This window comes from Spodoptera frugiperda, chromosome 23, assembly GCF_023101765.2.
Source record: "Spodoptera frugiperda isolate SF20-4 chromosome 23, AGI-APGP_CSIRO_Sfru_2.0, whole genome shotgun sequence".
Lineage (NCBI taxonomy): Eukaryota > Metazoa > Arthropoda > Insecta > Lepidoptera > Noctuidae > Spodoptera > Spodoptera frugiperda.
The window spans coordinates 5,842,168-5,853,237 of record NC_064234.1 but is presented as its reverse complement, the minus strand read 5'-3'; the positions used below and the strand labels follow the sequence as shown (position 1 = coordinate 5,853,237).

The 11,070-nt window shown below is 34.1% G+C and overlaps 1 protein-coding gene and 1 long non-coding RNA gene across 11 annotated transcripts in view; one reads left to right on the top strand and one right to left on the bottom strand.

The window, feature by feature from the left end:
- The window catches only part of LOC118266729 (partitioning defective 3 homolog), a 61,460-nt gene extending 56,591 nt beyond the window's left edge, over positions 1-4,869 (top strand). For all 10 annotated transcript variants that reach the window (XM_050703006.1, XM_035580244.2, XM_035580243.2 and 7 more), the window contains one exon: positions 1,483-4,869. In XM_050703006.1, the coding sequence (XP_050558963.1) occupies positions 1,483-1,615 (133 nt within the window). In that variant the 3' untranslated portion in view covers positions 1,616-4,869. The remainder of the gene's footprint in view (positions 1-1,482) is intronic.
- LOC126912169 (uncharacterized) overlaps positions 1-11,070 on the bottom strand; it is a 242,111-nt gene that overhangs the window by 130,350 nt on the left and 100,691 nt on the right. The gene's annotated exons all lie outside the window — the stretch shown is intronic.

Below are 11,070 nucleotides of genomic sequence, written 5' to 3'. Positions count from 1 at the left end.
TTGTGAATAAGAAAAGGTAATTTATGTTTAGGTAAAGATAGTTACCGCCGCACTCAGAGTCATTAAATGGTTGTTTTTTAACAAAATTTATACTAAGGAATAATTTAAAGCAATCATTAAATGTCTCTGAGTACGGCAGTTAAATCTTCTACAAATCTATTTCAATCAATTTTAGTATACTTGAGTAACTACAAAAAATATTTAGTTTTAGAGTTTTTATTCAATAACTTGCCTATTCTCTTTAAAACGTCATAATAGGAAGAAATCGACTTGTTTATCTACGGAGGTTGGAATAATATTTTGCAAATGCGAAATTCTACCTTGAGACATTAATGAATAGGTACATTTTTTGTTCCTAGGTTTTTGTCATTAAGCAACAATTGTATAAAATTTTCCGTTTCAAAATACCTAATCAGATATATATTCTTAAGATGTCATAAACACGTGAGCATGTAACCTTGGACTTTAATGCATTTTGGATTAGGAACATTTTGCTAAAACCGCTCGCTATAAATTTTCCTAGTACCTAAAGCTATTTTGCTGGAAGTGTTAATTATTAATTAGTAAAGAAATATATATAAATATTCTCCTTACATGTCTCCCTGTTCGTGTTGCTGTTATGGTACTTGAATTACTTTGGCTCTTTTATCAACATTGGCTTTAAAACACTATTAGCTGCTTTTTCTACCATAAGTTTAACGATAAAACGGGATGAATAGGGACAGAAGAAGGGTGAATAGATACTATGAAGAATTTCCCTGTATCTTTTCTCCTCTCGATCTCAAATCACCCCGCTTTACGTTATTTAATTAAATGGTGCTCGGTGATGAAAAAGGCCCTAAGCTACGTTCAACAATAATTTTATTTTATACATTGCTTTTGCACGCAATCCGAATGACTCACTGTCATTGCATAGCGTAAACTTTAAGTGAACAGTCCACGCAATCATTAATCAAGTCAGTTAGCGCTTTTCTTAGTAAAACCATTTCAACATTTAATTACAAAAAAAAATCCCCAAGATAATTTTACGAGGTTATTCTAACAGGAAAATGTATTTTTTCAAATATGTATTGCGATATGGCACATATTTTTATGTAGGTAGTATTTAAGTTATATATAGTTTATGACTGCTGTTAGCGCATTTTGTTGATTTTATTTAGTATTGAAACAATATTTCATGTAGGTAACTTTTGAATTAGATGAATCTTAGATTAGACCTTAGCTATAGAAAAAATCTAGCGAGCTCTTAATTAACCTGTCAAAAAACTCTATACAAAACAAACGTACTTATGGCGGTTTTGTTATATTTTAATGACTGTTTTGTCTAGAACTGGTATTTCCAAAATTCATAGTTTTAATGGTATCTACAATAAAAAACTGAGAGCTCGTTAGTTTCAACGATAACCTTAGCCACAATCATTATTTTTGTTGTTGAATTTTAACAATAGTAATTTGAGTTAATGTTTGTTTTTAACACGACAGTCGTCGGGCAGGGGCGGGTGGCTACCACTCACAGCGCTCCTGTAGAGAGGGGGGCGTGCGGCCGCAGTCCAACTACTATGAGTACGAGACGGCGCCGCCACGGAGGCCGGGCAAACTGTCCCACTACCACTGAGCAATGGACAGCGAACAACACGATAATTCCGCTTCGACGCCAGACACCGACGGCCGAGGTATCCGATCTCATTTTAATTGGCGATACTTTTAACGATTATATCGCTTCAGTAGACGTTAATAACGCCATCTGTCGCCTCGATTCCTTATTGATTTAACTTCAAGTGCTTTCACTGAGACTGAGCTACGGTCATTAATTGTTATTCTACATAATTTGCTGTATCGATTGCTGGTAAGAATACGATGTTAATTGTCATTAAATATAAAATAATTGTCTCAAGAATTATTTACGCTTGAAGTCGTTAAAAGTGAATTTGTTTTCAATATGGCTACTTAAACCGTTATTTAGTGCCTTCGATGTAATAAAATACAAGGGGCTTGTGTAATTTTGTACCTTTTCTATACCCAGTGATATGTATATTACATCTTATTTTTGCGTCTAACATAAACAAAAGTTTTCCAAGTAAAATACAATTGTATAAAAAATCGATTATGGTTATGTACGCAATAACCTTGTACTTAAAACTGAAGAATCCCTTTTTTTCTGAAACTGTTAAATGAAGCAAGTATTTTACACTACAGTAATTAACAAACAAACCATTTTTACAATACATTTTTCTGTAGTTAATAAATGATTTTTGTGTTTAGAAATCTTCCTCAATTTTTTATTTTAATTCTTGTTTTTACAACTTAAACAATAACTACACATTTTCGTTTAATAGACGTCAAAAATAATTGTGAACATATTAATTTGAAACGAAACATAATACATAATTTAAATAATATTAAAGATGTAGCTAATGAGCATTTTTTTCTTGGAGACACTTGTTTGTTAATCATTGTGCTTACTTTAACACAATATTGTAAACCTCATAATTTAAAACTAAAAGAAAATTATTATTGTTTAACGTATAATCAGTTTCCTATATTATATCTTTATAATGCAGTGTAAAACTATAAAATCATTTTTAACATAGTACCCACCGTTACACTAAAATCATTTTTAACATTAACAAAACTTTGTTAAAAATGATTTTTACGTGCTTACTTTGTTAAAAATGACGTACTTTACTTCAGTTATGTAATTTGATTTCAACTGATTATGTATTTGTCCTTATATTAGGGATCTGTTTAATACATGAAGGCTTGACTACAATGAGAACCAACGAATGTTCATTTTTTTTAAACAAAGTCCCTAAGCTCAATTTTAAGTTGACACTAAGCATCATGCTCTTTCCTCCCTTCACTTGAAAACAAGTATTGGATTGTTACAAATACTTTAAAGATCATCTTTACATTGAGAGGCGACTCAAGCATTTGGACATAAGGACCTAAAGAAATTTCGAACATTCATCATTGTAGTGGACCCTTCAGACATCGTTGGTTAAAATTTTTTTACTGTAAAATCGGCGTTACATCTGGCCATTTCCTCGAATATTCGGTACAAGAACTTTTAAATATTACAGTACCCTTAGTACGACTTTACTTTACGTTTAACAAGATCGCGCGTTCTGCGCTCTGATTGGCCGGTGCTAATGAACCAACCAATCAGAGTGCCAGACGTGCTCTCGTTTCGTTTTCGTTCAACGTAAAGGAAACTCGTACTAAGGGTACTGATGATAGGAAAATCCTCATTTTAAAATATTATGTCCTTTAAAGTAAAACTTGTCCTTCAACGCAGTCACCTGGATATCGTTCCTTGCTACTCCAAAACTTAGTTTAAACGTGAAGTAGCGACTTGTTCACTTGTTCTCAAGTAGTATTAATCCCAGCTCTTAAGTTTTGATTGTTCTAACTCGCCTGTGACTAAGATAATCCCTTGTTTGTTATCTTATCTTATCTAATGCTTTTCGATATTAGTTGATTTACGAAATCTTGATCCTGAATTGTTATTGTTGGAATATTTTTACCTTACGAAAACTAGATTCAAAGATTTTCTACTCTCTTATCATAATTTCTGACGTCGAAATTAAGGTAATAGGTAAAATTGTTACAACAATAATTGTCTTAAGTCAATCCCTTGAATGTACGAGGAATGCATTGTGTAGTGGCCGTCCTATAATTCGATAAAAGGATCCTAATTTATGTCTACGTGGAGGAATCTTATTTATATACCTTGTCTATGTATATGGATGGTGGTGCCATCATTTCTTAGTTTTAATTTCGTCTGATATCGCGCTATAGGTACTTATTCGTGCTATCGTAAAATAAGATAGATTGTACACCGTATATGAAATGATTTGAGTGTTTATTATAAATGAAATTACATAAATATTATATAAAAGATGTGTGATAGTCTGTCCGTATAGTGACACATTGATAGTATTACAAAACATTGTTAAAAATCCCAAACAGCGACTCCAAACAATACAACGGTTGCCTCATCAAGTAATTATGTTTACTAACAAATTTCGAAGTGTTTCTATACGAACAGACTGTGTGATAATTAAAATAGGAGTGACTTGCGAGATTCCCAAATAAAGTGTGTCTCTAAGTGCGCAGGAATTCGTTTGTCTCGTACCTAAATCTCCCGACGTCGTATTTACGTAAAGGCTTGTCGCAGGCACTACGTAGCTACATGTACATTCCTACTTACCTTCTAGTAAGATTATGAAAGAAGCTTTAAAGTGTAGATTAGATTTATAATTAAGTTAAATCTGATAACATTTACGTGTGACTGAATAATTTATATCACTTTGAAGAATTATAACTATTCGTTTACTGTGTAATATTGTAAAGTTAGGCGACTACGTTTTCATCGTTTTCAATGCAACAATTTATTGTATTCTGACTGTATTAACTCTTATTTTATATTTTTGTCTTTAATATTTCCATGTTTTTGTGATATCTAATCGGTATTTAGTGCTAGCCCGGCTATGGGTTCTCGTGGTGATATGAACATGATCGCTAGTTACATAATTAAACGTATGTAGACATTTGTACTGTATATATAAAATCTAGATGTTCTACGAGATTAATTTTGTATAGACAGAGGAAAGTAGCTTTTATATTTCATAAATCATGACTTATTTTTAGTTGTAACGAACAAGTTGTTTAGATATTAAGTCACATTGCAAATGTTTATTTGCACCGAAGTGCCCATACATGTACATAATTAGGCGTTTATATTACAACGTCAATAGTAATTTATTCTTCTCTTTGATTCCAGTTTAGTCAAATGGAAGAATACGTTATAATGAAATACTTAAATACAATTGGACATTCAATGTATGTAAAATAAATCAAAAGTGGAAATTGTTTGGTTTTATTTTAAATCCCTGTGTTAATTATTATGTCACGATGCTACTGACAATTGACGCGTCGTGTGTCGTGCTCATGAATATGAGCCTCTAGCATGGCTTGAAACTAGTTGAGTTCCTCATCAAAGTTGATAGCATAATAATTAATTTAGTATAGTCTCACGAAGTTATAATAAAATCCTTGTGTTAAAAGTAGTTTTGGTAAATCTCTCATTCATGATGTCAAGTAAGCAAAGCATTTTCGAACAATGCTAAGTTTTACTGTAAATATGAACATACCCCTTTTAACGTGGTACGCACTTTATGCACTCAAGACCGAGACCGCTGTACAATTTGAACTTACGACCTTTCTATTGCCAGCCAATAACGCGGTCGTTTAACTGGTTATTGTCACTTGAACATAGGCTAACCAGTTGTTAGGAAACCGATATCTTTTGACAAATACTGTGGACATTGGTACACACACCACAAGTGTACATTTTCTGTATATTATCGTCTTATTTAAATTCAAATTTAGGTACATCTACACTAATATATGGTCCTCGCTGACCGCTTACCATCAGGTGAACCGTCTGCTCGTTTGCCCCCTACTTCATAAGTTGCAAAGTAAGTTTGTTTGAACGCGCTAATCTCCGGAACTACTGGTTCGAATTGAATGATTTATTTTGTGTTGGATAGTCCATTTATCGAGGAAATAGCGACGAGCATGCATGAAAAGACTGTTCTCTGTTGATGAAGCGAAAGATGTGTGTAAGATTCGTAGATATTGGCTTTCCATAGTCTCTGCCTACATCCATGACAGGTTTGAAGTTATGTATGTATGTATGGCTATAGCCTATATAATACATCACGCTACGACAAATAGGAGCCGAACATAGTGCGTAATACCGCACTGGAACAGATAGTGTCAAGTTTGTCATGCGTGAAGGGTTAGTACAAATTTCATCCGGACAATTTGCGTCCACACGCATTTGCAAGTGAAATCACTTGTCATGTCATATAATCCGAGATCATTACTTGGGAGTAGCGTGCAGCGTTTATCTCGGGCTCGTTAGAAAGGACAAGGCCGTGGTTTGCGTGTCCGACACACTTTATAGGATTGTTTGTGTGGTCGCCCTTTGTCGTGGCCTCGTGTTCCTACCCCGTGCCCCATTGACCTCGGCAAAATGCTTTTCTGAACTATTTAACAACGTCATTCGCCTTCGCCTTTCGTTCCCATGGGGGTTAGACAAAGGTGCAGTAAATGTAACACCTTGCTATTACGCAACCTATGCTATATAGATGAGGGTGTGAAGATTTACTTGTGTGTCGTAGGTGTATTTACAAACATGCAACCTCACATACACATTACACCCAGAATAACGATTGCGTAAAGGGATCGAACCCGTGACACATTAATCATCAGTGATGAGTGATGTCTAAACAAATTTTGAACGAAAATAAAACTTGGAAATAAATATCGTGACTAATCGTGAGACATACTAAATTAATTAAAAATCACGGTTTACTCACGTAAACCAATGGAGAAAAGCTCTACTAGTTTCGAGTCACAGAGGGACTTTTCATCATGAGCAGCGTGCGCAGACGCGGCGATGTCGCGTAGTCGTAGCACGCTCTCACTCTCCATTAATTTATGTGAGTAAACTGTGATTTTTAGTAAAAGATTGGAAAATAGTAATATTATGACTTGACAATTTCTTTATAAATGTTCCACATGCATTCGTTACTAAATAAAGGTAACAAAACGTTATATAGTATCTAACGTAAGTGACCCGGTTGTGGCCACTTTAAGAATTTTTTCGACTTTGAGGCTTTCTTAACTTATAGTTTTTGTTATCACGAACATATTTCTTGTAAAAAGTCATTTAACATGTATTAACCTTGCTTAAGAAAACCCTTTTTTTAAAGAACGTCCAATAGAAAAATAACTGTATAAAAAAGAAAAAATAAAGTGAGTTTGTGCCATTTTTGGCCAGATTCGTGCCATTTCTGGCCACGGTCGTGTGCCAGTTCTGGCCATCAAAAAACACAATAAAAGTAATCAAAATTTATTAATTAAATTTGACATTTTAGAAACAATGGTTTTTATTTAGTTTGGAAAATATGAAATATTATTACTTTACTTGAATTTAACTTACAAATAAAGAGATCAACATTTATATGACGTTGGTAAAAACTGCAAAGTAAACTGACCTCCCCTTTGTGCGAAGGCAATTTATTGCATCTCTGAAAATGAAAAATATGTATTTGTTGATATGTAAAGCCAAGGAAAAATAATAAATAAATTACGATAAATGACTAGAAGTGGGGCGTCTATGTACAAAAGTTTTGGCCAGCCATGTGGCCAAAGATGGAGAAATTCATAATTTTGTCTCCATTAGTGGCCACCTTCTAATAATCTCACTTCAGAAACATATGGCGACAAAATAACTTTAGTTTTAACTTTACTCATGTAGTATTAACATAAACATCCAAACAATAAGCAAAGATTTAAAAAATAAAAACCAAATCCTCACCCGCTCGCCTTAGCCTTTTTGTTAAGATCTTAACAATTTCATCCTCAACTAAAAAGAATGACTTGTTGACATCAAAGCTGCCAACGGTATCAGTGTCTAAAATATTCAATATTTTAAATACTGTACATCACAGAGTAATTTATTTGTCCATGCCTTAGTTATAAATATTTGAAGGCCCAAATGGCCACAACCGGGTCACTTGCCCTAGGTACTGTTATGAAATACTACTTAATTCGTTATTATTCGTTACACCAAATAAGAGTAAATACTTAATAGCGCTCTAGCTAACCTGTGCATGTGCTATTTATCTATTAATTTAAAAACAAACCTCACCGCAAAGACGTCGTCCACAAAGAAATCATAAATATTTATACTTGAAGAAAATCCAAACGCCGCCATTTTCTGTAACGTAACAAATTGAATATTAAGCATTAAATATCTAAGAAGTTATAATTCCAGTATTGTGGGGCTTGGGTCCTTGGTTCTTAGAAGTGGTGGGTTTGGTTGTAAAACCCCATGACGTCACGATATAAAGGTCGGTCCACACATGTGTGTTGGCGTGAAACCACGCAGGGACAGACACCAAACATGTTATTTAGGCACAACAGTGGAAAAATCCTGGAAGGTCCTTATAATTACTTTTTTTCTTTTTATTAAGCTCGTGCGTCCGAACCCTAATTTGATTCGAGTGATTAGTCTCTATGTATGACGCACTATCTGACGTCAAAACTACGTAGATATGTAGTAAATGCCAACGTACGAAAAACAATATCTATTACACTATTTTTGTATGTAAATAAAGAAAGTTTATATTAAATAGATTAGAAACACACTGTGTGTCGTCTCTCCAACCTAAGAATGTAACTTATGACCTTTTTGAGTGGTAAAATCATTCAATAACTTCTCCCGTCCAGATGAAGCGAGATCCACCTCACCCCTTTCTTACTCCTCCTATTCTAGCCGGAGCTCCGGCAACCCATTAAGATTTCCGCGCCTCCGGATCTTCTTTATCTTTCTAACTTCTTAATTTTAGATACTTATTCTTATTAAAACCAAAACAATTAAGACAGTCAAGCTAATTACACAAATATTATTTAAAAAAATAAAATATAATTTTAATTTTTAACATTAAACTTAATTGCGAAACATTAAAAAATTCTTAATCACACAAATAAAAGCATTTAGCACGTGTAAAGAGCCTAACGTTAATGTATGTTTTTGTATTGCCCTGAGAAAAACCACAGACGCTTATAAATACTTAGTACTTATTACAATCTAGATAATGTTAAGTCGTGAAATATTTCCTGAGCTTAAACCGGCTGTATCGATGAATAACAAACTTACAATAGCTATGGAAAACCCATAAACATAAAAAAAAGATCTTGTAAATAACGTTGACGCATAAAACCAGAGTTTAAAATCTTTCCATTAGATATTTTTGTATCACCTAGGTTAGGTATAAGTAATCCTCAAAATAGTATAGAATCATAGTATATAGATACAATCAGGTACTTTCGTCACATATACCGTTAAGCCTGAAGATAAAAGTCTTCAACGAGTGTGTCCTACCAGTAATAACATACGGAGTCGCGACGTGGACAATGACGGTGCGATTGGTCTACCAATTTAAGGTCGCGCAGCGAGCGACGGAGAGGGCTATTTCTGATTCTGAGAATTTTCTTTGAAGGATCGAATCTGAAACGAAATGATCCAACAAAGGGCCAAAGTTATTGACATAGCCAAAAGAATTCGTAAGCTGAAGTGGTATTGTGCCGGTCACATTTGTCGAAGAACCGATACAGGTTGGAGTAGACGTGTTCTAGAGTGGAGATATACAATGTGATAGGGGCGAGACTTCTAACCCGTTAAGGCTGAGTTCTACACCTAATTTTATCGACAAAAGTCGGGGGTCGAAGTGGTCGAATCCCCTCCCCCTAAAAGTTATGGCTATTTTAATATTTTTTTTACTTTTTTTGATATCAAAGGTTGTATGCGTCGTAGAAACAAAAAAAAACGACAAACGGTAGCTAATAACCTTGGCTAACTAATTCATTACTTTTTTCATATGTTTGATAATGTTTTGGTGAGAAAAAAAATCATTTGTGAATTATTTTTACCGAAAACAATCACTATTTTTCAATATTTTCAATTAGGGGTTCAACCCCCCATATTATTATTTTTGTCGATAAAATTAGATGTAGTACTCAGCCTTAACGGGTTAGAAGTCCCACGCCTATCACATTGTATATAAAGGATTAATTATACGTAAGTACTTATAGCTACAATAAAGTCTTGAAATATGTAAGTGAGGTGCATAAAATTTGGGTAGGGTCGTAATTGTAACTACAAAGGATATGAACGTAGCATTTACTGAGAATGGAAGTTATGCAATCATGTTCGCGAGTCGCCGACTACCTTGCTATAACTGTGGCTGCAGCTGAATACATAATATTATCGCACCGGCTATTTTACAATCAAAGTGTGGTAAATCATGTTAGTATTTCATGTATGTGTGAACTGAGTGACTAAACTGAGTAACCTTAGTATGAGTTCGCTTTACGTTTAAAGTAATCGAAGCGAGAGCGTGTTCAGCGTTCTGATTGGTTGGTTCATTCAAGCCGGCCAATCAGAGCGCTCCTTTACGATATACAAGAAAATTGGTACTAATTTTAATTTGCTTCGTGTTTCATTCACGTTTCTCTATAGATTGTGCTATGGTCATAAGTAGATTTAGGTTAGGGGCACTGGCGTCCTTCCATGATAGTCGACCATGGTCTTTATCAACGCAAACAGAGCGCAAACAATTATCCGAGTAACGGTCGAACATTGCATGTGCTACTTTCAAGTAAAACATATTCTTTAATGCAATAAAGCTTATTAAGTAAGTACTTTTTAATGTGCTAATTTTTGGAACTGTGAGTCATATAATACATAGTCTTATAAAAGGAATTACGCGCTTATGTAGGGCAAGTGACCCGGTTGTGGCCATCGACCCCTTTGTGGCCATTTGGGCCTTCAAATATTTATAACTAAGGCATGGACAAATAAATTACTCTGTGATGTACAGTATTTAAAATATTGAATATTGGAGACACTGATACCGTTGGCAGCTTTAATGTGTCAAACTTCACTTCGATGCAACAAGTCATTCTTTTTAGTTGAGGGTGAAATTGTTAAGATCTTAACAAAAAGGCTAAGGCGAGCGGGTGAGGATTTGGCTTTTATTTTTTAAATCTTTGCTTATTGTTTGGATTTTTATGTTAATACTACATTAAGAATATATTGTCTAAGTGAAACTAAAGTTATTTTGTCGCCATATGTTTATGAAGTGAGATTTTTAGAAGGTGGCCACTAATGGAAACAAAATTATGAATTTCTCCATCTTTGGCCACATGGCTGGCCAAAACTGGTGTACATAGACACCCCACTTCTTCCCCTTTATTTTATCGTGGCTTCTTTTCCTTGGCTTTAAATATCAACAAATACATATTTTTAATTTTCAGAGATGCAATAAATTGTCTTCACACAAAGGGGAGGTCAGTTTACTTTGCAGCTTTTACCAACGTCATATAAATGTTGATCTCTTTATTTGTAAGTTAAATTAAAGTGAAGTAATAATATTTCATATTTTCCAAACTAAATAAAATTCATTGTTTGTAAAATGTCCAATTTAATTAATA